The sequence below is a fragment of the Cetorhinus maximus genome, chromosome 2 (genome assembly GCF_964194155.1).
Source record: "Cetorhinus maximus chromosome 2, sCetMax3.hap1.1, whole genome shotgun sequence".
Classification (NCBI taxonomy): Eukaryota; Metazoa; Chordata; class Chondrichthyes; order Lamniformes; family Cetorhinidae; genus Cetorhinus; species Cetorhinus maximus.
The window spans coordinates 33,996,765-34,022,326 of NC_135880.1; the positions used below are offsets into that span (position 1 = coordinate 33,996,765).

Genomic DNA, 25,562 nt, shown 5'->3' on the forward strand with positions numbered 1-25,562 from the left:
GGCTAAAAAAGGGGACAGCGGCAAAAAAAAAATTGAGGTTATGTTTGGCTTGTCCTTTATTGGCAGAGCTGTTATGGCGTAGACTAGTCACAAATCTCCTTACAACCGATAGTTTAGCTATGCAGGAGGTTCTGCGTTGTATCTGGACCTGAAATGGCACTCGCCACATGGCCATTTCTAGGTAGGTGTTTCAAGCCACAATAGCAGGCTTGGGATACATGATTGTGGTACCTATTGGTTTGCTTGGCGTGCCCCTGTTCATCTTGTATCTCTTCATAGGAGAGATATTGTGACTGGGATGGTTTGAAAACAATCCCATTGGTATTTTTCAACAACTGTACAATTGATGCAGAACTCTGTAGCATGCTCTTGGACAGTTTTATCCTCCCTGAGCTACAGTAGAACGAGTGTAAATTTAGCTTTTCGAGCGTGCTCTGCCGCCATTTTCCTGTACTTTTGAACTTCTGTGAATGCTTACATCACAGTGAACTTCCCGTGATTTTTGAGGACAACATTTAGTTGCAACTGTTTCCCTGTATCCCTGACCTAGTCCTTTTGTGGATGAAAAAAAAAATCAAGAAACAAACCATTCTTTTTACAAAAAAGCAACAACACAGAAAAAGGGCAACAAAAAAAAACGTAGTAAACGCTCATTGCAGTGGGGGGAAGTATATACACACGCACTCATAAAACAAGCCTCTGACGTCCTAGAGTTCCAATCTGGACGGAGCTTCTCTCCCGCCCACTCCAGATGGGCAGGCTGAGCACATCATAAACGGCAGAAAATTGCATCCAATTGGCCTTATTAATGAATTATTTCAGAATATCCGTTTCAGGACCAGGTACAGCGCAGAACCACCTGCATAGCTAAACTACCTGTTGCAAGGAGACCTGTGACTAATCTATGCCAACAAAGAACAAGCTGACCACAGACGCTTCTGCCTCCTTTTTTGGCTATCATGGAGATCAACCAAACTGCTGCCCATAACTAGACCAACACAGTGTGCATCAGGATGCTATGTGGGTGTTTAAAACCAGCTAGGACTGTGCAATGGCAAATATTCTGGGCCTCACCTACCTGATTTGTACAACAGAAATTATTCGACTGGTTGGATAATTCTCTCCACACACCCCACCCCGCCCCATCCTCATCCTGCTGCTGTTAGTTATTCTCAGTGCTGCCTGTTGGGCACAGCCGAGACCTGTTTCACTTGGAAGCTAATGTTTGTGTGTGTGTATGTGTGTGTGAGATAGAGAGAGAGGGATGATATCTATATTTTTAATATGTATAGTGATAGCGAGAGATATCTGTATATTTGAAATATTGTATAATTATATAACCACTTTTTGTGTCTAGCATTGCATTTGGAAGTAGAATCCCTGTCCTGCCTGACTGCTGTTTTGGCAAGTAATTATCTTTACCTGCTCGTAGGTAAGAATCGACTTTTGTCAGACTGAGAGGACCAAGGGATTGGTTTATATTCAGGAGTTGGGTAGGGGGAAGAATTGTAAGTAAAGTTCCAGATTTTTATCTTTGTATGATTAACATGGAAGCCAAACATTAGTTTGGATAGAGTCAAGCCATATGCAGCAGCAAGATTTCCAAACTTTTTTGTTTTAAATTTACATATTGTGGTAAATGCTCCCCCTCCCAATTTCACAGAATGGTAGCTTCCAAATAGATGATTTACCTTAGTGTTGCAACTGAATACCAAAATGTCCTGGCTGAATACAGAATAAATGTGGTTGCGATCACTGCGATCTCTGACAGTGAACTGGGTGTAACTAGAGAAGATTGCAGAATCTTTGAGATATAAAACAGCAGTAATAACTGAGCTGGAAGGGACAATGTGTTTTTTTTTTAATTTAGTGAAGTGCCGTACGCCAAAGCATGTTGTTTGAGTTGGACTGCAGTTTTGTGGTAAGCGTTCGAAAGGAGCAGCGTTCAACTGATCCAGCAGCCTGATTGATGATGCTTTCCCCTCAGGATTTAGAGTACACTTCTTCGCTTTGAACGTGGAAGACCTATCCGTTTTTGAAAATATTTAAAAGTGTTCACTTTTGGATCATGTCTGACTCAAGCTTGTGGTCTATGTTCTCAAACATCTCAGTGCCTCGTTTCCTGAATAGAACCAGGCTGCGACGGTCTAAAAGGTAATTTGAAACATTTAGTGTTCAATGCTGTTGGTTCAAGTTTGACGAAAACACGTGTCTTATGTTTTGAAGTTTATAGCTGGGTACTGCATTAGTGTTCAGCAATTTAATGACCAGCATTGTTTACCATGACGATTCCAAAATAATGTACACAGCAGCTACACATGGTAACCTGGCAATTGAAACAGTGAGTCAGAAAAGTGCAAGTCAGTTTGCTCATGTTGTCATCTGTTATAATGTACAGTATGTTACATTGTAAACCTGTCTGAGAATCTTTTCTGGAATTTGCTATGTGAGTATACTGTACAGTCCTTTTATTTGTGTAAACCTTTCCATTTGAAAATTTAACAGCTGAACTGAAATGTTTCTGCCTGATGAAAGGAACAATGAAATATGCAGAAAAATAATTAAGTCATAGCATGGTTTTACATTGAATTTCCAGCACAGAAACAGGCAATCTGTCTATGCTCGTTGTTTATGCTCCATATGAGGCTCCACCATCTTTGTTTCATCTCACCCTATTAAACCTTAAGTTTTTTTTCCCTCTTTTCCATGTGATTGCCTTTTAGTCTCCCAGCTTCAGTAATCTTCTAATTCTTTCTCCCTTGTACTTTTCTAACTTCCCCTTAAATGCATGTATGCTGGTCACACCCACTACTCAATGCAGCAGCAAGCTCCACATTCTAATCATTTTATGGATAAAGAAGTTCCTTCTAAATTTCTTATTGGATTTATTAGTGATTATCTTAAAGGAAAGATTTACATTTATATAACACCTTTCATGACTGCAGGGCATCCCAAAAGATCCTTACAGTCAATTAAGTACTTGTTACGACCGAGATATTAGGAGGGGTGTGCGAATTATCAGGCCCCACTACTCCCTAGGCTGTACCATTAGTTTAAATGTTTAAATTTCTTACCAAAATGGCCAATTGTGTACCTATACCTCTGGTACATAAAATAAAAGAGACTCTGACCAGACTTCTTTCAAAAACTCAGAATGATTAATTTATTTTAAAACAAAACTTTTAACAAGTTGCAAGCACTGGTTAAGATACAATTGAAACCGGGAAGTAGAACTATTTATCTCTTCCTAAAGAATTCCCCCTAAGCGTGCTGACAGAGACACAGACAAATAAAGGAAAAACAGATAGTCTCTGCGCAGATTGGAGGATGGGCGTTATAAAATAAAGGATAAAGTCCACAGGTTCTTGACGCTGTCGACCTCGATTTATCTCATGAGTAGATGGGTCACTAGTCCCGATGGATGCCTGGAAGTTCTCACTAACTGATCTCAGCTGTGCAGGTCCAAATGCAGACTAGTTACACTCAGGTGAGGGTTTACTGGCTACAGGTTGATAGCCACACAATTTTAGGCAAGGCAGAGAAAGGAAGCCAGTCAAGGTCGACCCCCTTCCTCAGCTTGTCCTCCAACAAGACTGCCTTCAAAACAAGCAGGTTCACAACTTAAGTTTTTTTCCCTCTCTCCCATGTGACTGCCTTTTAGTCTCCCAGCTTCATTAATTAAAGTGCTTTGCAGTTTAACACACAAAAAACTCCTTCTCAAGTACCATAATAGGTCAGGTGATTTCTTGAAAGAGGCCTGCTTACAGATAATTCCAAGGTGAACTTATGACCTTTTAAAAAAAAAATTCCCAGGTTAGCATCCACGTGTCCAGATCATGCCAAACCCTTCCATTTTGTAAAATAAAATTTCAGTCTTGAGAGATATGATCCTAATGTGCCTCTGTCCTTAGGAGATGAAACACCATTTCCAAATGCGTTTCATCGCCAAGTATACAGAAAAAGATATGTACAACATATCAACAGAATTCAGACATGCACTCACTCAGCCATTTGCTCTTTATAAAGAATCTGTTTAGTTTTCTGACTTTCCTGCTTTCCAGACAATTATAAAAAAATTACATTCTTGAAAATGCATCAGCATTGAGATTAGTCTGTCATTCTGAGTCTTAAATTTTTCCACAAATGCCAAAGGGTTATGGTCAGTATATACTAATGTTTCTTTACAGCCATGATGGATATATACTTCAAAATAGCCAGTAACAATCCCAGTTTCCTTTTCTACCACAGAGTACCTCTTTAGATGATGATTTAATTTTTTAGAAAAGTACCCCACTGGCTTTTCTGTGCCCAATTCATCTTCTTGCCATAAGACTACACTCACCAGTATCGATTGCCAGTTTGAAGGCTTTAGCAAAATTAGGGGCAGCTAATACAGGTTCATTAGTTAGAATCACCTTCAGCTTCTCAAAAGCTGTCTGGCACTCTCCTGACCATACCACCTTTGTTTTCTTTTGCAATGAATCCGTTAGTGGAGCCGCTATTGTACTGAAGTTTCACACAATTTTACGATAGACACCGCATATCACTAAAAATCTCATGATTTCCTGCTTAGTTTTAGGGACAGGGAATTCCATCAAAGCCTGTACCTTCGCTGTTCTTGGCAAGACTTGTCCCTGCCCTATGATATGCCTTAAATAAGTTACTCACGCTTTCGCGAACTCACTTTTTGCAAGATTCATAACTAATTCTGCCAACTGTAATTGTTTAAATAAGGCTTCCAGTTGTTTTAAAATGGCCTTTTCATGTGTTGCTATAAACTAATACATCATCCAAATAAACCATACGGTTCGGAACGTTAGTGATCTCCTGATTCATTAGCTGGAGAATTTTTAGTCCGAATGGCATTACTCGACACTGGTATAGCCGGCGTGCTGAAAGCCGATATCTCCTTAGCTTGCAATGTTAAAGGTACTTGCCAGTTTCCTTTCAGCAAATCTATCTTAGTAAGGACCCACACAGTCCACTAACACTCTACTGAATGGTTCCTCAAGAACTGGTATAGGAATTAAGGGTGTCCATTTGATTGCATGTTGTGAATTTCCTACCATCTGGCATGTATGGCACGTTTTACAAAACTGCGTCGCATCCTTATGAGGACCTGGCCAGTAAAACTGCCTGTTTATCTGTGCTTGAGTTTTTCCATATCCCTACATGTCCTGCCATAGGAATTTCATGTGCTACCCGTAATATCGCTTTACGATATTTGGGCAGTACCACTGCCTGATGAACAAGCGTCCACTCCTCACCTGCGGGTTTGTGAGGAGGTCTCCAATTCCTCACTAGACTTCCATTTCTAATATAATAACATTCTGGAACTGCCTTAGCCTCAGCTTCAGTTTGGGCTGATTGTGCTACCTTACTGGCTCTCGATCAGCTTGTTGAGCCTCAACTAAAGAAGGTTTGTTAAACATCTCTTTTGGATTATCTAAGTCTCCAAAGAAAGTTTCAGCCAGCTAAATATCTGTCTGTAGTATCACTTTGACCATTAATGATGGACTTTGCTTAGCCATTGCTTGGGTCATCACACTTGAAGGAAAAATTCCTGGAACCTTTCCCCTGTAAATGCTCCGTCTCTTTAACCTCACTTGAGCTTTCTAAAATTATGGGAGAAGCTACTACCTTCACTCTGGCTAAAACATTTCCCAGGAGTAAATCAACTCCCATCTATGGGTCACTGCTGAACAACCCCTACCATCACTGTCTCAGGCAATAGGTCGCATTCCAAGTGCACCTGGTACAAAGGTTGGGGTATATACTCCCCACCAATACCATTGACTAAAACTTTGGATTTTAATGCACTGTCTAGTGGGAAAGTTATGCCTTTCCCCAGCCAAAGTGTTTGAGTGGCTCCTGTATCTTTTAGTATGACTATAGGTTTAGCTATCTCATTTGAGGGATAAGGGGTTACTTTTCCTCTTGACAAAAATTCTTTATAACTCTCATGTATCTCATTCACCTCTCCTGAACTCATAGTAGTGTTCACATTCGATTTCACAGCTGCAGTTAATGCTACAACTTGATCTGTTGTACTTTGTCAGGGCTCCTTTTCCTAACTCAGCCTCATGTACCCCAATAAGTCCCATTGATTTCCCACGCAATTTCCAGCATTTGGCACAAACAAGTCCCACCTTGTTACAATGGAAACACTTAGGCCTTCGAATATCACTTCCCCCTCAGCACCTTCCTTTCTGGCCTGAGGAGGAGTTTCTGGGGAATTCCCAGCTGTCCCTTCTCTTCCCTGGCTACTTGCCTTCCTTTCACCTTCCCACCTTCTAACCTTCTTGGGATTTGTGGGAATGACGGAAGAAGGGTTTAGGTTTACGGACCAGCTCATAATCGTCAGCCGTCTCCTCTGCCTGTCTAGCTGTTTTAAATCCCTGATCTTCAACATGTGTTCTAACTACTGTAGAAAGTTAATTTTTAAATTCTTCCAAGAGAACTATTTCTCTAAGAGCTTCATACGTTGTTTCTACCTTAAATGCTACTTTGCTTTACCCTCTCAAATTCAATATAGGTCTGTCCGGGCTGTTTCCTTATATTCCGAAATTTCTGCCTGTATGCATCAGGGACTAACCGCAGGGATCGGCGCTGGGACCCCAGTTATTCACAGTATATTAATGATTTAGATGAGGGAGCTAAATGTAATATCTCTAAATTTGCAGATGACACAAAACTGGGTGGGAGGGTGAGCTGTGAGGAGGATGCAGAGATGCTTCAGGGTGATTTGGACAAGCTGAGTGAGTGGGAAATTGCATGGCAGATGCAATAGAATGTGGATAAATGTGAGATCTCATTCAAAAGACTGCACCTCTGACAGTGCAGCACTCTCTCAGTATTGCACTGGAGGGTCAGCCTGGATTTCTATGCTCAAGCCTGTGAAGTTGGGCTTGAAGCTATTGTCTTTTGATTTAGAGTTGGATGTGTTACCAACTCAGCCACAGTTGATGTCTCATTTTCAAATCCTTCCATGCTCTCACCTAACCCTGTCTCTGTAGTTCTTCCAAACCCACACCCTCTGAGATATCTGCACTCCAATTCTGGCCTCTTGAGCATCCTGGATTTTAATCGTTCCACCACTGGCTGTGTCTTAAGCTGCATAGACCCTAAGCTCTTGAATTCCCTCCTCAAATCTCTCGACTTCTCTTACTTCCTTTATGACACTCCTTAAAACATACTCCTTTGACCAAGCTTTTCGTCACCTGTCCTATTATCGATGTACGTGGCTCAGTGTCAAATTTTGTTTGATATTCCTGTCAAGAGTCTCGGGGTGTTTTTATTGCATTATCTAAATACCAGTTGTTATTTGTATGTCCCCGTGTTTTGGAATCCCCTACAGTGGTAATGTATTCTCTACTTCTGCCCTATCAGCCCCCATCATCATTTCAGAGACCTTTATTTACTGAAGAGAGACCATGGCCTGAATTTCATGCCCCCCCACTCCCCTCCCGCCGGTGTTGGGGGTGGTTGCGTGAAATAGAAGGAATTGGCTTCATTCTGGGTTCCCGTCTGCCCCGTCCTCATAGCGATTTTATGCTGAAGCGGGCAAGGCCTTGGACGGACTGCCCACCCTTGACCCAATTAAGGCCTTTAAGTGGCCAATTACCGGCCACATAAGGGCGGTTTCCTGCCCAGCTTCAATTTGTAGTTTGGCGGGAAGATTTCCTGGGTGTGGGGAAAGCCCCGAAAATGATCGGGCCGAGGCCACGGGTGGGAAGTTGTAGGGTGTGGTTGCGGGGGACACCTCCATCCGAATCCCCCTTCTAACTTTGGGAGCCCCCCACCTCATTAAGGTCTGGTGGCCACTGGACCCCCCTCCACCACTATCGTCCACCCCTACCCCACAGGCTCTCCCCCAGTCGCCCAATTTCCACCTGTCCCATCCCTAGGCATTTCCTACCCTCCCTGCCCTGGAACCCCGAAAACCTACCTTGCTGCCCAGTCCCAGGACTTAGGCTCTGTAATGTTCATACACTCCCTCTTATGTCCACTTCAGCTCCTGTTGCTGCAGGGGCGAGAGAGCTGCTGACCAATCAGATTGGCCGGCAGCTCTCTAAGATGGGACTTCCTCCCACATGAGGGGCGGAAGTCCCGCCTGCACCCAATTGACGTTCATTCAAGCATGAAATAGCTGCGGGGCAGGTAGAGTCGGTGGGGATGTATTCCTGGCCCATATAGGCTTTCTTAGAAGAGATAACATCCATGGTGAATAATGGGAACTCGGTGAGTGCTATATATTTAAATTTTAGTGAATGTACCATGTGGACTATTCTTATCCACAAGATCAGAAGCCATGGAATTGAGGTAAGCTGTTGATGGGGATCAGAAATTTCACAATTCGATGAAGCAGAGGATGGGTTAACATGGATTTGGTATGGAAGAGCGTGTCTAACAATGTTTCAAAGGTCAATGCTAGAACTGTTGTTCGCATATTATGTACATGATTTGGAAATGGGAACAGTAACAAAACTGTCTAAATTTACCAATGTGAAATGAGAAGAGAGCTGCAAATAACACAAAGCAGCTTGACAAGTATTTATTACGTATTGGTGAATTGAATCCACAAGCGGTAGGTGTTATTTAATGTTCACAACTGTCATAGAGTCATATAGCACAGAAAAAGACCCTTTGGCCCATCGGATCTGCAAGGATAGTCAAGTTGGCTAGGAAAGTAAGACCAGTATTCAACTACAATACACAACACAGGAGAACGTCAGGGTACTGTTAGATGTCTTGCTGAAACCATCAAGGTAGCTAGCATGCGACAACAGTGAAGGAGGGCCCTTGAGTTGTATAGCCAAGAGGTTAGAAGATAATAATGGTCTTGTGCAGAACAGTTCCAGTTCCACCTAGAGTACTGTATAAAATCATAGTCACATTCTTGTAAGAGCCTCGAGAGTACAAGAGTAGCAATTAAGTCAACACCAGGAATTTTGTCTCCTAAGATAAAAGCAAAAAACTGCGGATGCTGGAAATCCAAAACAAAAACAGAAACAGAAATACCTGGAAAAACTCAGCAGGTCTGGCAGCATCGGCGGAGGAGAGCACAGTTGACGTTTCGAGTCCTCAAAGACCGCTTTGCAGAACACCTTCAGTCTGTCCGCAAGCATTACCCAGACCTCCCTGTCGCTTGCCATTTCAACACTCCACCCTGCTCTCTTGCCCACATTTCTGTCCTTTGCTTGCTGCATTGTTCCAGTGAAGCTCAACGCAAACTGGAGGAACAGCTCCTCATCTTCCGACTAGGCACTTTACAGCCTTCCGGACTGAATATTGAGTTCAACAATTTTAGATCTTGAACTCTCTCCTTCATCCCCACCCCCTTTCCGTTTCTTCCCCCTCCCTTTTGTTTTTCCAATAATTTATATAGATTTTTCTTTTCCCACCTATTTCCATTATTGTTAAATGTATTTCCACCCATTGTTTATCTCTACCTTTTAGTATTCCCCCACCCCCACTAGAGCTATCTGTACCTTGTCTGTCCTGCCTTCTACTCTTAATTAGCACATTCCTTTAGATAATATCACCACCTTCGAGACCTCTTTGTTCTTTTGTCTGTGACATCTTTTGGTTATCTCCACCTATTACTGGCTGCTTGTTCCAACACCTACCCCCCCCTTCCCCTTTAAACCAGCTTATATTTCACCCCTTTCCTATTTTTACTTAGTTCTGTTGAAGGGTCATGAGGACTCGAAACGTCGACTGTGCTCTACTCCGCCGATGCTGCCAGACCTGCTGAGTTTTTCCAGGTATTTCTGTTTCTGTTTTTGATTTGTCTCCTAAGCTCTGGGGAGCGATTAAGGATGATGGAATTGTTTCTACTGTGGATAAAAGAGCTTGAAAATTTACTGAAGTTTCGTTGTTCTTCCTTTTACAACTAAATGAAAAATATCCTGATGCAAAACTAGGAATAATTTTAATCACTCTGATCTCGAGATCTCAGGCAACATATTGTGATAAAGATTCTCATCCCAGAGAATCTTTATACAGAGATTATAATATGGAAATGGGCCCTGGGGTCCAATCAGAACATGTTTTATCTTCCACATGAGCAGTGATCCAAATGCCATGTGTCCATTCTGTTACTAAATTCCTTTTTCCCCCCTTGCCTTCAAATCCCTATATAACCCATTAAATAAATATTCAGTATCAATTTGATTCTGATTGTTTTCCTCCACTGCATATGAACATGTTGACTTCCCAGGAGGCATGATGGAGCACAATGTCTAAAATTGGTCTTTCTATCCCGAGCAAAACCATCTATTTGTGATGTACCATCTTCTGAGTAGCAACAGCTAACATATCGTATGGGTCATCACCATTATTATAGTGCATTGTTTGAAAGAAATCATGACCCTAGCACTCTGTGTTTTGCTGACTCAGCAGTTCGCCTACTCTAAGATGTCCTTTATTAACAATGTATTCATTGATGGGTGTGGGTGTCACTGGCAAGTCCAGCAGTTATTGTCCATCCCTACTTGCCTTTGACAAAGTGGTGGTGACCCACCTTCTAGAGCTGCTACAGTCCATGTGGCGAAGGTACTCTCAATGCGCTGTTAGGTTTAAGTTCCAAGATTTTGACCGAGGGACAGTGAAAGAACAGTGACATAGTTCCAAGTGAGGATGGTGTGTGACTTGGAGAGTAACTCACAGGTGGTGGTGTCCCCATTTGCCTAGTGCCCTTGTCCTTCTAAGTGGTGAGGTTGCAAGTTTGGAAGGTGATGCGGAAAGAGTCTTGGCAAGTTGTTGCATTGCATCTTATAGATGTTACACACTGCAGCCACTCTATACCAATGGTGGAGGGGGTACCAGACAAGCGTACCATTTTGTCCTGGATCTGTCGAATTTGTTGAGCGTTGTTGGCGCTGCGCTTATCCAGTCGAATGGTGAGTATTCAATCATATTCCTAACTTGTACTTGGTAAGTGATAGATTTTGGGGAGTCAGGAGGTTAGTCACTTATTACAGAATTCCCAACCTCTGACCTGCTCTTATAGCCACAGTATTTGCCTGTCTGGTTTAATTAAGTCTCTGGTCAACAGTGATCTCCCAGAATGTTTATGGTGGGGGATTCAGCGATGTCAATCCATTGAATGTCAAGAGGAGGTGATTAAACTTTCTCTTGTTGCAGATGGTGATTGCCTGGCACTTACATGGTGCAAATGCTGCTTGCTGCTTATTGGTTGCATGTTGTCCAAGTCTTGTTGCATTCAAGCATGGACTGCTTCAATACCTGAGGGACTACAAATGAAACTGAACATTATGCAATCATCAAAGAACATTCCCACTTCTGACCTGATGATGGAGGGAAGGTCTTGTTACATCTTCATTGTTTTTCTGACTAGATTGAAAATCAAATCCATACTTTTGTAGTCCCTGCCTTTTTAGATCAGCTGGTTTTATGAAAGGTAGTTTCTCTTATGACCACCAATTAAACCTGTCCTGCCTACTTTGCATTTGAATGGTACAAACAAAAGTGATATTGCATCCATTTAACAATGCACCACGACAAAGAGTCTTTGCTTTCACCTGCAACACCTGACCATGTTGCTGAGTTTCCAGCTTGGGTACGAATGTTCCATTCACAGCTAAAGTATTGGCATCCAACAGTTTTGGTCCCAGCATTTGTGCAATTGGACCCTTGAGCTTTATTGTTAATTTTAACTTAGTGACCATTTCAACTTCCAATCTCCTTGTGCTTCATAAAAAAATACTCAACATTGTGGGAACTTCCTTCTTTTCCATGAATCTATGAAAGTTCCTTCAAGCCTATTATCAGTAGGCTTTAATATTTGTTTGTGCTTACAATGCTCATGCACGTGTCCTTATGTTTTGTACGTCATGTGACGGTTCAGTTTTTAATCTTTGATTTCATTTGATGTTTGGATCAGCATTCTCTTGGAAATTCATCTTGAAACGTTTCAGTTCCAAGGTTTTACATGCATCTCATTTCATAGAGTTCAAATGCAAATTTTGCTGAGTATCTTCATTATAACACAATAAAAAAGGCAAATTAAATGCTTAGGTTTTATTTTAATCTAGAGGCATTGAATGGTAAGCAGGAGGGTGAATATCTGGGCAGAAGTTGTAGTAGTTGTGTGTAGTTTTGGGCACTCCCCAAAAGGAGTGGTATAAAAACAATAGAAAAGGATTAGTGTAGGTTCAAAATAATGCAACAGGGATGAAGTGATTACAATCATGGAGTGAGACCTTTAATGTAAGGACCATTTTCACCTAGGTCTGCAATAGAAGCTTTATCATTTTAGCTGAAGGATTGAAAATGTGTTGAACCAGTTGTATCACTTACACAGAGAATGTTTCTGGATAAAGTACAATGATGCCAATGTCCTAATACACAGACCTGTCAATTGTTTTTCATTAGCAACCACAAAGTACTACACCCAGCTACATTAACTACGTGTAATATTACAGTGTGTGTGGCAACACTCATATGCTACTCAGTTACACATACACGATCCATCAATTATTTCATAACCAATAAGATATTTTACTTAAATCTCTAGCTGATAGCTCAAATTTATTTTCTTTCACTGCTCTGTGCAATATTTGCAATCTAAATGATTGCTTTTTATATCTATTATCAATAGTTGGTTTTGAAATCTGCCTCTTCAAGGCACAGTTAATTTTTTAACAGTTCTAAGCTCTGTATTGCTGAAAAAAGATTTTTTTGTCAAAGCTTATCATCTTGCACTCATCAGGACAATTAGCAAGAAAATGCCAATGTCAAGGGAAACAAAATATTTATACTGTATGAGAAGAGAGCTGATTGGTAGAGGCGTTGCCAGGGAGAATGCAGCAGTTATTGATGACTGACAGTTAACCGTCAAGAATTGTTTGAAATTTAAACCAGGCAGCTTGACTCTGATTAGTCAAGACATTGCCCTGGGGAATGAACCAGTGAATGGCTGCCACTTATTTTGTTTGACTGAAAAAAGCACAATGTGTGTACATGTTCTTTCTGTCTGCAATGAACTGTGTATTAATATACGTAGCTTCCAGTACACACAAATAGCCATACTGCGAGCCTGACTGACAATCTTAAATTGGTTGTCAGTGTAATTCTTATTAAACTGAGGATTATTTAGCAAATGTTGTCCAATCACTGAATCACATCTAAAGTTGGACACTGTTTTGAGTTTTGCAAGCATGGGCCGGTTTGGTATGGTCCGCACCTTGCCTGTTGTGAACAGTGGAAGGGACATGCTGTTTGATATGATCTGCAGTCTTTCGGACATACGGCCTACATACTTAGCATCACACTGGCACTGAAATTCATACACCACATTACTCACTTGTGTGATAGGCAGCGTGTCTTCTTGGCTTGACGGCAGCATCCTGTTAGTGGCGAATACCACTCGTGTTGCTACTGCATAGTAGAAGTGTGAAACAGCTAGCTTCACCTGTTGCTCAAATCTTTGAGATACCTTACCTTTCCAGGGCAATCTGAGGTAGGCTGGGCATTTTTCAGGACCAAAGGTGATGGCCTTAGGCCCATTCATTAGCGTATGTGATATACAGCATGAAATGATCTGATCAGGGTAGCCATTATCCTGCAGGATGGCTTTGATCCTCAATGTGCTAAGAATTACGTTGACAACCAATTTAAGATTGTCAGTCAGGCTCACAGTGTGGTGCATTTACGTGCACTGGAAGCTACATATATTAATGTACAGGGCCCTGTCCTTTGCAGACAGAAAGAACATGTATACACACTGTGCCTGTTTCAGCTAAACAAAATAACTGACAGCCATTCGCTGGTTCATTCCCCAGGGCAATGTCTTGACCAACCAGAATCAAGCTGCCTGGTTTAAATTTCAAACAATGCTTGGCAGTTAACTGTCAGTCAACAACAACTAGTGCATTCTCAACGGTACCATCTATACCAATCAGAGCCCACTTGCCAACCATTCAACACTCTCTCCCCATACAGTATAAATATGTTGTTTCCCCTGACTTTGGCATTTTCGTGCGAATTGTCCTAATGAGTGCATGACGAAAAGCTTCGACAAAAAATGTCCCTCTTTTTCAGCAATGCTCAAGTCCTGCACTACCAAACGACTAGTTCTAAGTTCTACTCATTTCATAAGGCAGGAAGTTTCTTTTAAAATTAATTAAACCATATTCTGTGGCATAGCTATACTAGTAGTGTTTGTTATTGACTTTTATATGACTTTTAAATACTAATCTAATATCATTCAAAACCTCAAGGGAAATCCATGTACTTTTGGCAGATAATGCAATCGTAGAGGGATTTGTAGCATTCCCTTCACAGTTGCCCTGAAATTTCCAACAGCAGCACAGAACTGCTTTTTGTGGGTCTTGTGAGTTGTCAGAGATTTGCCAGTTGTCAGATACCAAGTGGAAAATTAACTTATGAAGAGTTGTGCTGGGAGGGCGGTATCGCGCAGCAGTCCCAAAACCAGCATAGGAATGTTAAGTGTCTTCTCTGTGTCCAGATAGCAAAGAAATCCACCACTGTTGGCAAACATGATGTGTTACAGTGAAGTGTACAGTGGCTGGTCTAAAGAAATGCAAACATGTCTCATTCTGTGCCAATGGAATTGGTATTGTAAGCAAAATCTTAGTACCCATCCCTCCATCATTAGTATGTGAATCTCTCAGTAATTTTTTACTGTATGTCAAACCTAATACTCATCTCTCTGCCATTGAGATCTGAGTGTCAGAATAATTTAGTACTCTATGGTAAATCTGGTACCCACCCCTCTGCTAGCAAATCATGAGTGTTAGAATAATTCTGCTACTGAATGCCATCTCTTTGACATAATTTCCCTTCATGGTCTCCAATAGCTTAAACATAACTGTATAATAAAGATGTCTGGAGAAGCCACTGCTTTCAACCCTTAAACTAGTTGGTATGCGAGAAACTGTGCTGGGGAAACATTATGCAAAACTAATTCATCAAGCGGATTGAATTTTTCAGTGATTTTGTAATTTGTAATGTGCAGAGTGTTTCTTAAAAGGTAAGAGATTAGAAAGTGTAGATGTACAAAGGGACCTGGGTGTCCTCATCAATAAGTCACTGAAAGCTAACATGCAGGTGCCGCAAGCAATTAGGAAGGCTAATGGTATGTTAGCCTTTATTGCAAGAGGATTTGAGTACAGGAGTAGCGAGTCTTGCTTCAATTATATAGGACCTTGGTTAGACTGCATCTGGAGTAGTGCGTGCGGTTTTGGTCCCCTTACCTTAGGAAGGATATTATTGACATAGCGGGAGTGCAACAAGGTATCACCAGACTTGTTCCGGGGATGGTGGGACTGTCTTACGAAGAGAGATTGGGGAAACTGGGCCTGTATTATCTAGAGTTTCGAAGAATAAGAGGTGATCTCATTTAAACCTACAAAATACTTAAAGGGATAGATAGGGTAGATGCAGGTAAGATGTTTCCCCTGGCTGGGGAGTCTAGATCCAGGGGACACCATTTCAAAATAAAGGGGAGGCCATTAGGGCTGAGATGAAATTTTTTTTTACCCAGAGTGTTGTGAATCTTTGGAATTCTGTATCCCAGAGGGCTGTGGAAGCAAGTCATTGAGTATGTTTAAAGCAGAAATTGACAGATTTCTAAATACCAATGACATAAAGGGATATGGGGATAGTGTGGGGGAAAAAGGCATTAAAGTGGATGATCAGCCGTGATCGTATTGAATGGCGGAGCAGGCTTGATGGGCTGAATGGCCAACACCTGTTCCTATGTTCACCCACATGGTTGACGCTTTAAGAACTCCCTCCTTACTTTTAATTGCAGTGTATAAGTTCTCAGTCACAGCTTGAATGTATCTTGCTTTATCCAGTTCAGTTGCACAATTGACTGAAGTAACCAGCTCCACCTGTCACTCACGCCATCCTGTGATGTCATTCCCTCTCTCCCAGTCTGGTGTCTCTGACTCACTTATAAAATTCACAGTCTATTGCTGTCAGCAAGTGCATGAATCATTGATGGAGCAATGCGAGGCCAGGGTGTGCATTATGACCTGACCTCAACGCAGTGCAGGAAATATGAATCTTTAACATTTGAAATGCAAGTGTGAACATGCAGAGCATTGTGTCTGAATTGCAAAATGTTCCCATAAATTTAAATTGTTAAAGTCCTCTAAATCAGAGTTGGGAAGGGGAAGAGAGTGGGATTGAGTTATGTGATGAATTAAATGTGCTTTTAAGAATAAGGAATGTCACATCAGCAGTGAGTGCAGTTCATATTTCCTTTGTTTGTTTATTCTCTACAGACTCAAGATTAGACCAAAGCTGTGGGCTGTCTATGATTGGTGTTGAGGCCTACCTTAAGGACCGAAGTGTTTAAAACATTATATTCTTTGTAAAATGTCTCTTTCAGCAGAAATGCTGTGTAAAACAGCGAATCCTGTGACACATATGTGTCTTGCAGGGACTCTTAACCCATGGTGTGTATACTTCTCCAGTGAAATCAGTGCTCAGTTCAATTCTATAAAACCAAAACACCATGGATGTTGGAAGTAAAAACAGAAAATGTTGGAAATGCTCAGCAGGTCAGGCAGCATCTGTGGAGAGAGAAATGGAGTTAACGTTTCAGGTCTGTGACCTTTCATCAGAACTGGGAAAAGTTGAAATATAGTAAGTTTTGAAGCAAGTGTAAGTGGGGGAGGGTGGAGAAAAAAATAAAAGGGGAGGAATGTGATAGGACGGAAGACAGGAGAGATTAAATGACAAAAGAGTTGGTGCAAGGTCAAAGGAAATGGTAAATGGGACTAGTAAAGAAACAATTCTTGTTTCCAGAGGAGGTGTAAATGGTAGAATGGTCAACAGCTGCCATCTGAAAGCAAAAACAAGAGAAAAGCAAGAGGGAAATCAAAACCTGCAAAGTTAGAGGAAACAAAATGGGGACAGTGATTACGGCAGAGTTGAGTCCAGAAAGCTGTAAAGTGCCAGATCGAAAGGTAAGCGGTTTTCATGGAGCTTATGTTGAGCTTGATTGGAATACAGCAGGAGATCAAAGGCAGAGAGGTCAGTATGAGAACAGTTGGTGGAGAATTAAAATGACAGGCAACTGGAAGCTCGGGGTTATGCTTGCAAATTATGGGTTGGGTGCAATTAGGTGAATGAGGTGAAATTAGGCAAATTAGGGTTATGGGGAAAAGGCAGGAAAGTGGAATTGAGGATTTTCAGATCAGCCATGATCTCATTGAATGGCAGAGCAGACTCGATGGGCTGAATGGCCTACCCTGCCCCTACATCTTATGGTCTAATTGAATGGACGTGTTCCTACTTGGATCAATTCAATTCTCCTGGTTTCTCTTGATCTGGTTAGGCTACAATTGGAGTATTGTGTACAGATCTGGTTACCACCCTTTAGGAAGGATGTGAGGGTCCTGGCAGGCTGCACTTTGCTCTGGACTTTGAGACTTTTTTTTGCCTACCTTTCCTCGGGCAGCAATCGTGGTCATTAGCTTCGCAGGTAGCACCACATCACTTTTAACGGAGCTCATGGGCAGGTCTCTACCTACCAAACCAGCTGTAAGGTGGGGGTGGCTTTTCAACAACTGCAGGGCCAGGGCTTACTTGGGAAAGGACGAGAAGTGGCCTTGGGCAAGGGATGAGGCTGCAGAGTGAGGGCCGTACTGGGGAAGGGGATTATCCCAGGGTGTGTGGTAGGGCGCATCATGATTTGTGCAAATGGCCTCAAGATAATGGGGGCTGAGGAGACAGTCTCCGGAGGAGATGAAGCCAGATGGAGATCTGAGAGCGAGAGAGTGAACGGTGATGTCCCTTGAGCTGGCAGTGAATGTGTGATGGCCTTGAGTGTGTGAGTTTAGAGTGATGAGATGGCTGCCTTACCCAGGTGGCACGGATGAGATCATTCATTCTCTTTCTACACTGGAGGGCTGCCCTCTTGTGTGCAGTATTGTCACTGACCGCTCCTGTCATCGCCTCGCAAGCCAGAGTGGTGATCTTGATGGGCCTCCTGTGGCCAGAGCGGGGGTAGAGGACATTGGGTCTGGCCTCCACCATGTCCAGAAGGTATCCCAGGGATGTGTCACTGAATCGGGGGGGAGGGGGGCGGCTACACTATTCTTAGCTTTTGGGGCCGTGTCTTCACCCTCCTGGGCTGTAAACATTGAGAAGTGTGCGCACAGCTTCAGTTTAAATATGGCGCCCGGCATGAAAAAACAGTGAGGTAATGGCATGGCAGGCAAATCTGAGGCCACCCGCAAGCGAGATGGCATACTTCCTGTGGCTGCATAATTAATGAGGCAGGAATGGGACAATACAGCACGAAAAGCCACCATTGTGGTCAGCAGGTAAAGTGTCCTTTTTCCCGCCCGCTACCACACTTCGTGCAAATTTGGGATGATTCTGCCCAGCAGGTTTGGCAGCATCTGTGGAGAGAGAAACAGAGTTAGCCTATCGAGTCCGTGTGACTCTTCTTCAATTTTTTTATGCTGTATGAAACTGAGGCAAAGTATTTGTTTAGTATTTCTGCCATCCATTTTCTCTCCAAAGTGATTCTATCCTATTTAACTATCCTCTCATTACAGATGTGCCGAAACACAGCCTTTCCTTTGGTCTTCATGTTTTTGCTAATTCTCTCAGTCTCTGCTAGTTTCTAATCTCCCTTTTTGCAGTTTTCGGCATTCCTTGTCACTCCTGCTTTCTTTCTTTTATTGTAATATAGTTCTGCTTTTTTTTGTTTAATAAATGTTTTATTCGTTTGTTAAAAGTTTATCAGCTGACTCCTGTGACTCTGTTCAGTGGCTGCCCTCCACGTTTCTAAACAAAAAATAATAGTTAGGATCTATCAATCCAGGTTCCACCCTGGGATCTGACTTGTCCAGCGGTAACATCAGCTGGGATCGTAACAAAGTGGGAGCTCACCCAGGATTCTCGTTATAAGGTGGGATCTTTTGTGGGATTGGAAATCCTTGACTTTTGGTGAGATCTGTGAATTCTTTAAAAAATGAATACGTGGAGGTACTGAAGTACTGGACATAGGACTTGGACTTGCTGTGAGGTACATGGGTTAGAATTTGAAATGGCTTTGGAGATTGCTAAGACTTTTTTACAGATGGAAGATGTAACCCTAACTGGTTTACAAAAATTAACCAAGAGTAAGCTAACAGAATTAGTGGATAAGTTGGAGTTAGAATTAATCGTAGGGATAAAATTGTTTCCCATGGTGGAGAATTCTAGAACCAGGGGACATTGATTCAAGATAAATGGCAGAAGGTGTAGGGGGGACATGAGGAAGAACTTTTTTATGCAGAGGGTAGTGGGTGTCTTGGATTCGCTGCCCAAGTTGGTGGTAGAGGCAGAAGCTCTGAACTCTTTTAAAAAGTACCTGGATCTGCACCTTAAGTGCTGTAAGCTGCCGGGCTATGGGCCGGGTGCAGGAAGGTGGGATTAGAAAGGGCACCTGGGTGTCCTCGGGCTGGCATGGACAAGATGGGCCAAATGGCCTCCTTCTGTGCTGTAACTTTTCTATGGTTCTATGGGTGAGGAAAGCAAAAATAGTTGAGATAATAGTACAGCATTTGAAACTGGAAGGGATACCAGAGAGACCACATTTTGCAATTGAGTTAACTAGGACTCCGTTGCAAATGAAGCAGCTTGAACCCGAAAAGGAACTGAAAAAACTTGAATTGGAGGCAAAAGAAAAGGCGTGTGTTGAGAAAACCTGAAAAAGAAAGAGAATTGGAAATGCAAAAACTTGACCTCCAGAGAGAGCAGTTAGCAAGGGAGGAAAGGGAGAAGGATAAAGAAAGATGGGCAAAGGGGAGAGAGCGAAAAGGAATACCAGCTCAAAAAGCTGGGATTTAAAAGAGAGGCCTGAGATGTAGAGGAAGATTCTGATGATGAAAAAACCTCCAACCTAAAACCCAGTGGAGAGATGTTTAAATTTGTACAAGCTCTTCCAAAGTTTGAGGAAAGGGATATAGAAGCATTCTTTATTTTGTTTGAGAAGGTAGCTAAGCAAATGAAATGGCCAAAAGAATCTGGACATTGCTCTTGCAGAGTAGGTCAGTAGGTAGAGCTCATGAGGTTTATGCCTCACTTCAAGAAGTGGTGTCTGTGGAGTATGATACAGTAAAAAAAGGTTATTCTTAATGTGTATGAGTTGGTCTGCAAGGCAGAAATTTCATAACATAAGGAAACAGACCTTTTTTGAATTTGAGAGGGTAAAACAAAGTAATTTTGACTGTTGGATACGGGCATTAAATGTCGAGACAGTGTATGAAGTTCTTAGGAGAATTTAAAGATTCACTTCCTCCTGTAGTTAGAACCCATGTTGAAGACCAGAGGGTTAAAACAGCTAAACAGGCAGCGGAGATGGCTGACAATTATGAGCTGGCCCATAGTTCCAACCTCTTTTTCTGTCACCCCTACAAACCCAAGGAATAGAAGGGACAGCTGGGAATTCCTCAGAAACTCTTCCTCAGACCGGAAAGGAAGGTGCTGAGAGTGGAAGTGACATTCAAAGGCCTAAGTGTTTTCATTGTAACAAGGTGGGACATCTTCGGGCAGATTGCTTGAGACGAAATGGGAGACCCTATTGTAGTAGCAGGAATGCCTAAGGAATCTTCAGGAAAGTTTGCATCAGGAAAGGAAATGGTTGTCAAAACTGCAGCAGTGGTACAGGTGAAACATGTTTCCTCAGAACTTACAGGAAAGGGGGATTTGGTTCAGGATAGTCTCAAGAATTCCTCTTTGATTACTGGTAAAGGAAATCAGGCAATGAGAGCTTCTAGATGGTTTGTCTCAAAGAGAAAAGTGCTCCCTTACTCCTCCAACAAAATAAGTAAAAGATCAACGTTTTGGGATACCAGGGCAGATCAATCATTGATGGTGGCTGATGATGCAATTTGTGTTCCAGGCGGTTTTATGAAGGAAGAAGTATGAATAAGGGGTATTAATGGAATTTAGGAACCTATTTCTTTGTGTAAAGTCAATTTACAAAGTCACTTTGTAAATGGAATTGTTACGGTGTGAATTATCCCTAAATCACCCATTGAAGGGGTAGATTTTATTCTGGATAATTGTTTGGCTGGCGGAGACAGTAATGTGGCGACGGCTGTATTGCAACAGGCAGTTGATCATACTGACCTTAACCAACTTCAAACAATTACTGTGGCCAGCAATGAGATGCTTATTATTCAAGGAAAACCTGCTTAACGTAGAAAACCAACTTTCACGTATGAAAGAGGAGTTTGCTTACGGAAAAAGAGAATTGGTGAGAGCAATTGAGAATCAGTCACAGAAACTGGAACACTTGACTGAGGACTTGAAATGTCTAAATTATAAACTTATAGAAGTAAATTTAACTAAGGCCCGTCTTCAGTTGTTGATCCGTGGCAGATAATGCCTGCCAGGCGGACCAAATCCACAAGGGAAACTTGGTCACGCTGTCACAAAGGCTTTGCAGTTTGTATTTACTATGAGATGTGTGCACTGAATTCAGAAGTAATGAGCCCATCAAGACCTTTAGAGATTTTAAATATTAAATTTAAATATTTATTAACAAAATAAGAGAATTCGAGCACATGCATAAGACCACAATTACTTACTACCGTAACAAATCCTAAAATCCCTAATTGACCTGGCTGCGAGTTGTACACCCCCTTTAAGGCAACAGTCCAAAATAGGTTTTAGATTTAAAACAAAACCAGCTAGTTAACACAATACTAACTTGACAGTGGAATTCCAAATGGCTTCCCCACCTTCAAACAGACTTATGCACAAATGGCTGGGAGCAGCTTGAAGGCTGTATCGCACACTGTTAGATCTTACATGGCCCTTTCCTCACATAGCCTTTCATTCTCCTTTATGTGTTTCTCTCTCTTCAGTATGTATATTCTATTGTTCCATGCGTCATTGAAATTGTATCTTCCTCATAATATTGTTAGGAAATAGAAATAGTTTAAATAAGTTATATTTGTATTTGTGCAGTTTAGGAATGAGTTCTAGCTTTAACATTTTAAGTTCGATTTGCACTTCTGTATCTGTATGTTAAGAAAGGTCAAGTTGAGGTTTTAGTTTCACTTTAAAAGGGTGCACACATTTCTAATGAGGTTTTCTACAACTGTAAGCTAAGTTAAACAAACAAGGGTTGAGAAATTGGACTGTTGCCTAGCAACAGGGGACCAGAGAGGCAGGTCTCTCCCACAGAGAGACAAAAAAGCTAAAAACAACAGTTTTGTTTTGGAAGCTATTGGAGTTCAGTTGGTTTGAAGACAGCTGTGAAACAGAAGCAACATAGAATGGACAGATAGCAAGTCCCAAAGTCTGAAGAAAAACCCAAAATCCAGGCGAGTGGAAGGGGGGAAAATCCCAAGAAGACCTTCTAGTCAAAGGAAGAACAGGAACCTGGAAAAGGTCCTGTTAAGTGATGTTAAGAGTGAGGGGCAGAGAGAAAGGCTTCAAGTTTAAAGCTTCAAGCTTAAAAAGATAAAGGCTTAAGAAGGGACAAGAAGGTCTAAAGAGATAACTGAAGGCCTGTAATCCTTTGCTATGGCCATGTGAAGCAGTAGTGATACTATTGACGGTTGAGTCGGTGAGAGAGAGGGCGTGGAGAACAACTTGAATACACGTGGTGACCCAGGGAAGAGGAGCATTGGAAGGGGAATTCGAAACCCTGGAGGTGAATTCTTGTGGATCGGCTTAAGAGAAGATTCCAAGGCGAGACCTTGGAGAGTGGAGGTTAGAAACTCTCGTGTGAAAGACAAAGTTCAGTGAGACTGGTTGGCTTACGGTGTGACAAGCGTCTGACGGGAGTTGAGGAGAGATCCACAACATCGGTTTGAGGTGGCAACTGTCACTTGGTTTCAGAGTGTGGTGTGTCTGACCACAGGCTGCCTATTGGTACATGGACTGTGTACTTACTATGGTCATTAAAGTATAAGGTAGCTTTTGTAACTAGTGTTATCCTTACAAATCTGTTTATACCTGTAAAGATATAGTTGCGGGTGAAGGAGTAATGTAATATAGTTCATCTTTTCTTGTTGACTCCTGTGACTCTGTCCATGTATTTAAACAAACAAATAAAAGTTAGGATCTATCAAGCTGGGTTCCACCCTGGGATCAGGTTTGTCCAGGGGTAATCTCAGCTGGGATCATTACAGTATAAATACTTGAATGTTGCCAATATTGTCAGTAACCTGTGGGAAAAATAAACACACCCTTGCTTATCTGTCTAGTTGTAAACAGACAAACATGCCTTTCAAATCCAAACAAATCTCTTCATTTATCTAAAAATGCAAACTCCTGTTGCACTTTACATGCTAAGCCAGCTTCCATGTTTACTCATTAGCATATCAAGCATATTTCTACACCTAACTTCTTTTGATGATTCCAGGCTTGCAGTCGACTTGACTCCAAATGTAATGAAATCACAGACAGACCCAACTATACTCACACCCATAAACCTACTTTACAAGAAACCAGAAAAATATGAAAATTATTATACTTTCATCACAAAGTTAACTTGATGAACTTCAAGCACCAGTAGATAGAAATATTGTGTAGAATGCTTTGAACAAGAAAAGGAATTGTTGCTAAATCAGAATAATTGGTTGAATGCAGAATTAAAAACCAAAACTAACAAACTGCTAGAACTTTGTTGGGAAAAGTACAATAAGATTCTTGGATGGAAACTGGAGAAAATGAAGAGGAAGATGTGTGGTATGGAATGTCACAGCTCTGAAGTTCCTGTGAATAAAAGCTCCTTGCTAAATTGTGGTCCAAGTGAAAAAAGAACTGACCGTTGTCAGTTGTTGTAAAAACCCATCTGGTTCACTAATGTCCCTTCAGGGAAGGAAACCTGTCATCCTTACCTGGTCTGGCCTACATGTGACCCCAGACCCACAGCAATGTGGTTGACTTTTAAATGCCCTCTGAAATGGCCTAGCAAGTCACTCAGTTGAAACAAACCGCTACAAAGTCTCAAAAAAGGAATGGAACCAGATGGAGGGAGTTGCCCTGCGAGTCCTCAACATCGAATCCGGACTCCATGAAGTCTCACGGCATCAGGCCAAACGTGGGCAAGGAAACTTCCTACTGATTACCTACCACCCTCCCTCAGGTGATGAATCAGTGCTCCTCCATGTTGAACATCACCTGGAGGAAGCACTGAGGGTGGCAAGGGCGCAGATTGTAATCTGGGCGGGGGACTTCAATGTCCATCACCAAGAGTGGCTCGGTAGCACTACTACTGACTGAGCTGGCTGACTCCTAAAGGACATAGCTGTTAGACTGGGTCTGCGGCAGATGGTGAGGGAACCAACGAGAGGAAAACATACTTGACCTCATCCTCACCAACCTGCCTGCTGCAGATGCATCTGTCATGACAGTATCGGTAGGAGTGACCACCGCACAGTCCTTGTGGGGACGAAGTCCCACCTTCACATTGAGGATACCCGCCATGTGTGGCACTACCACCGTGCTAAATAGGACAGATTGCAAACAGATCTAGCAACTCAAGACTGGGCATCCATGGGCCATCAGCAACAGCAGATTCGTACTTGAACACAATCTGTAACCTATGGCCCGCATATCCTGCACTCTACCATTACCATCAAGCCAGGGGATCAACCCTGGTTCAATGAAGAGTGCAGAAGGGCATGCCAGGAGCAGCACCGGGCATACCTAAAAAAAAAAATGAGGTGTCAACCTGGTGAAGCTATAACACAAGATTACTTGCGTGCCAAACAGCATAAGCAGAAAGTGATAGACAGAGCTAAGCGATCCCACAGCCAGTGGATCAGATCTAAGCTCTGCAGTCCTGCCACATGCAGTCGTGAATGGTGGTGGACAATTAAACAACTTGCTGGAGGAGGAGGCTCCACAAATGTCCCCATCTTCAACGATGGAGGATTCCAGCACAGAAGTGCTGAGTGATGATCCGTCTCGGTCTTCCCCGAAGGTCCCCAGCATCACAGATGCCAGTCTTCAGCCAATTCGATTCACTCCACGTGATATCCAGAAACAGCTGAAGGCACTGGATACTGCAAAGGCTACGGGCCCTGACAATATTCTGGCAATAGCACTGAAGACTTGTGCTCCAGAATTTGCCGCGCCCCTAGCCAAGCTGTTCCAGTACAGCTACAACACTGGCATCTACCCGGCTATGTGGAAAATTGCCCAGGCATGTCCTGTACACAAAAAGGACAAATCCAACCTGGCCAATTGCCGGCCCTTCAGTCTACATTAAGCCATCAGTAAAGTAATGGACGGGGTCATCGATAGTGCTATCAAGTGGCACTTGTTAAGCAATAACCTGCTCACTGATGTCCAGTTTGGGTTCCGCCAGGGCCACTCGGCTCCTGACCTCATTACATCCTTGGTTTAAACATGGACAAAAGAGCTGAACTCCCTGAACTACCGAGGTGAGGTGACTGCCCTTGACATCAAGGCAGCATTTGACCGAGTGTGGCATCAAGAAGTCCTAGCAAAACTGGAGTCAATGGGAATCAGGGGGAGAACTCTCTGCTGGTTGGAGTCATACCTAACACAAAGGAAGATGGTTGCGGTTGTTGGAGGTC

General features: G+C 42.4%; 1 protein-coding gene across 16 annotated transcripts in view; it reads left to right on the plus strand.

Annotated features, from left to right (window-relative positions):
* mast4 (microtubule associated serine/threonine kinase family member 4) overlaps positions 1-25,562 on the plus strand; it is a 480,851-nt gene that overhangs the window by 291,178 nt on the left and 164,111 nt on the right. For 4 of the 16 annotated variants that reach the window (XM_078562997.1, XM_078563023.1, XM_078563008.1 and 1 more), the window contains exon 1: positions 1,715-2,154. The exons of the other annotated variants lie outside the window; for them this stretch is intronic. In XM_078562997.1, coding sequence (XP_078419123.1) covers positions 2,069-2,154 — 86 coding nt within the window. In that variant the 5' untranslated portion in view covers positions 1,715-2,068. Of the gene's footprint in view, positions 1-1,714; positions 2,155-25,562 lie in introns of those variants that run through there. 16 annotated transcript variants of the gene reach the window in all.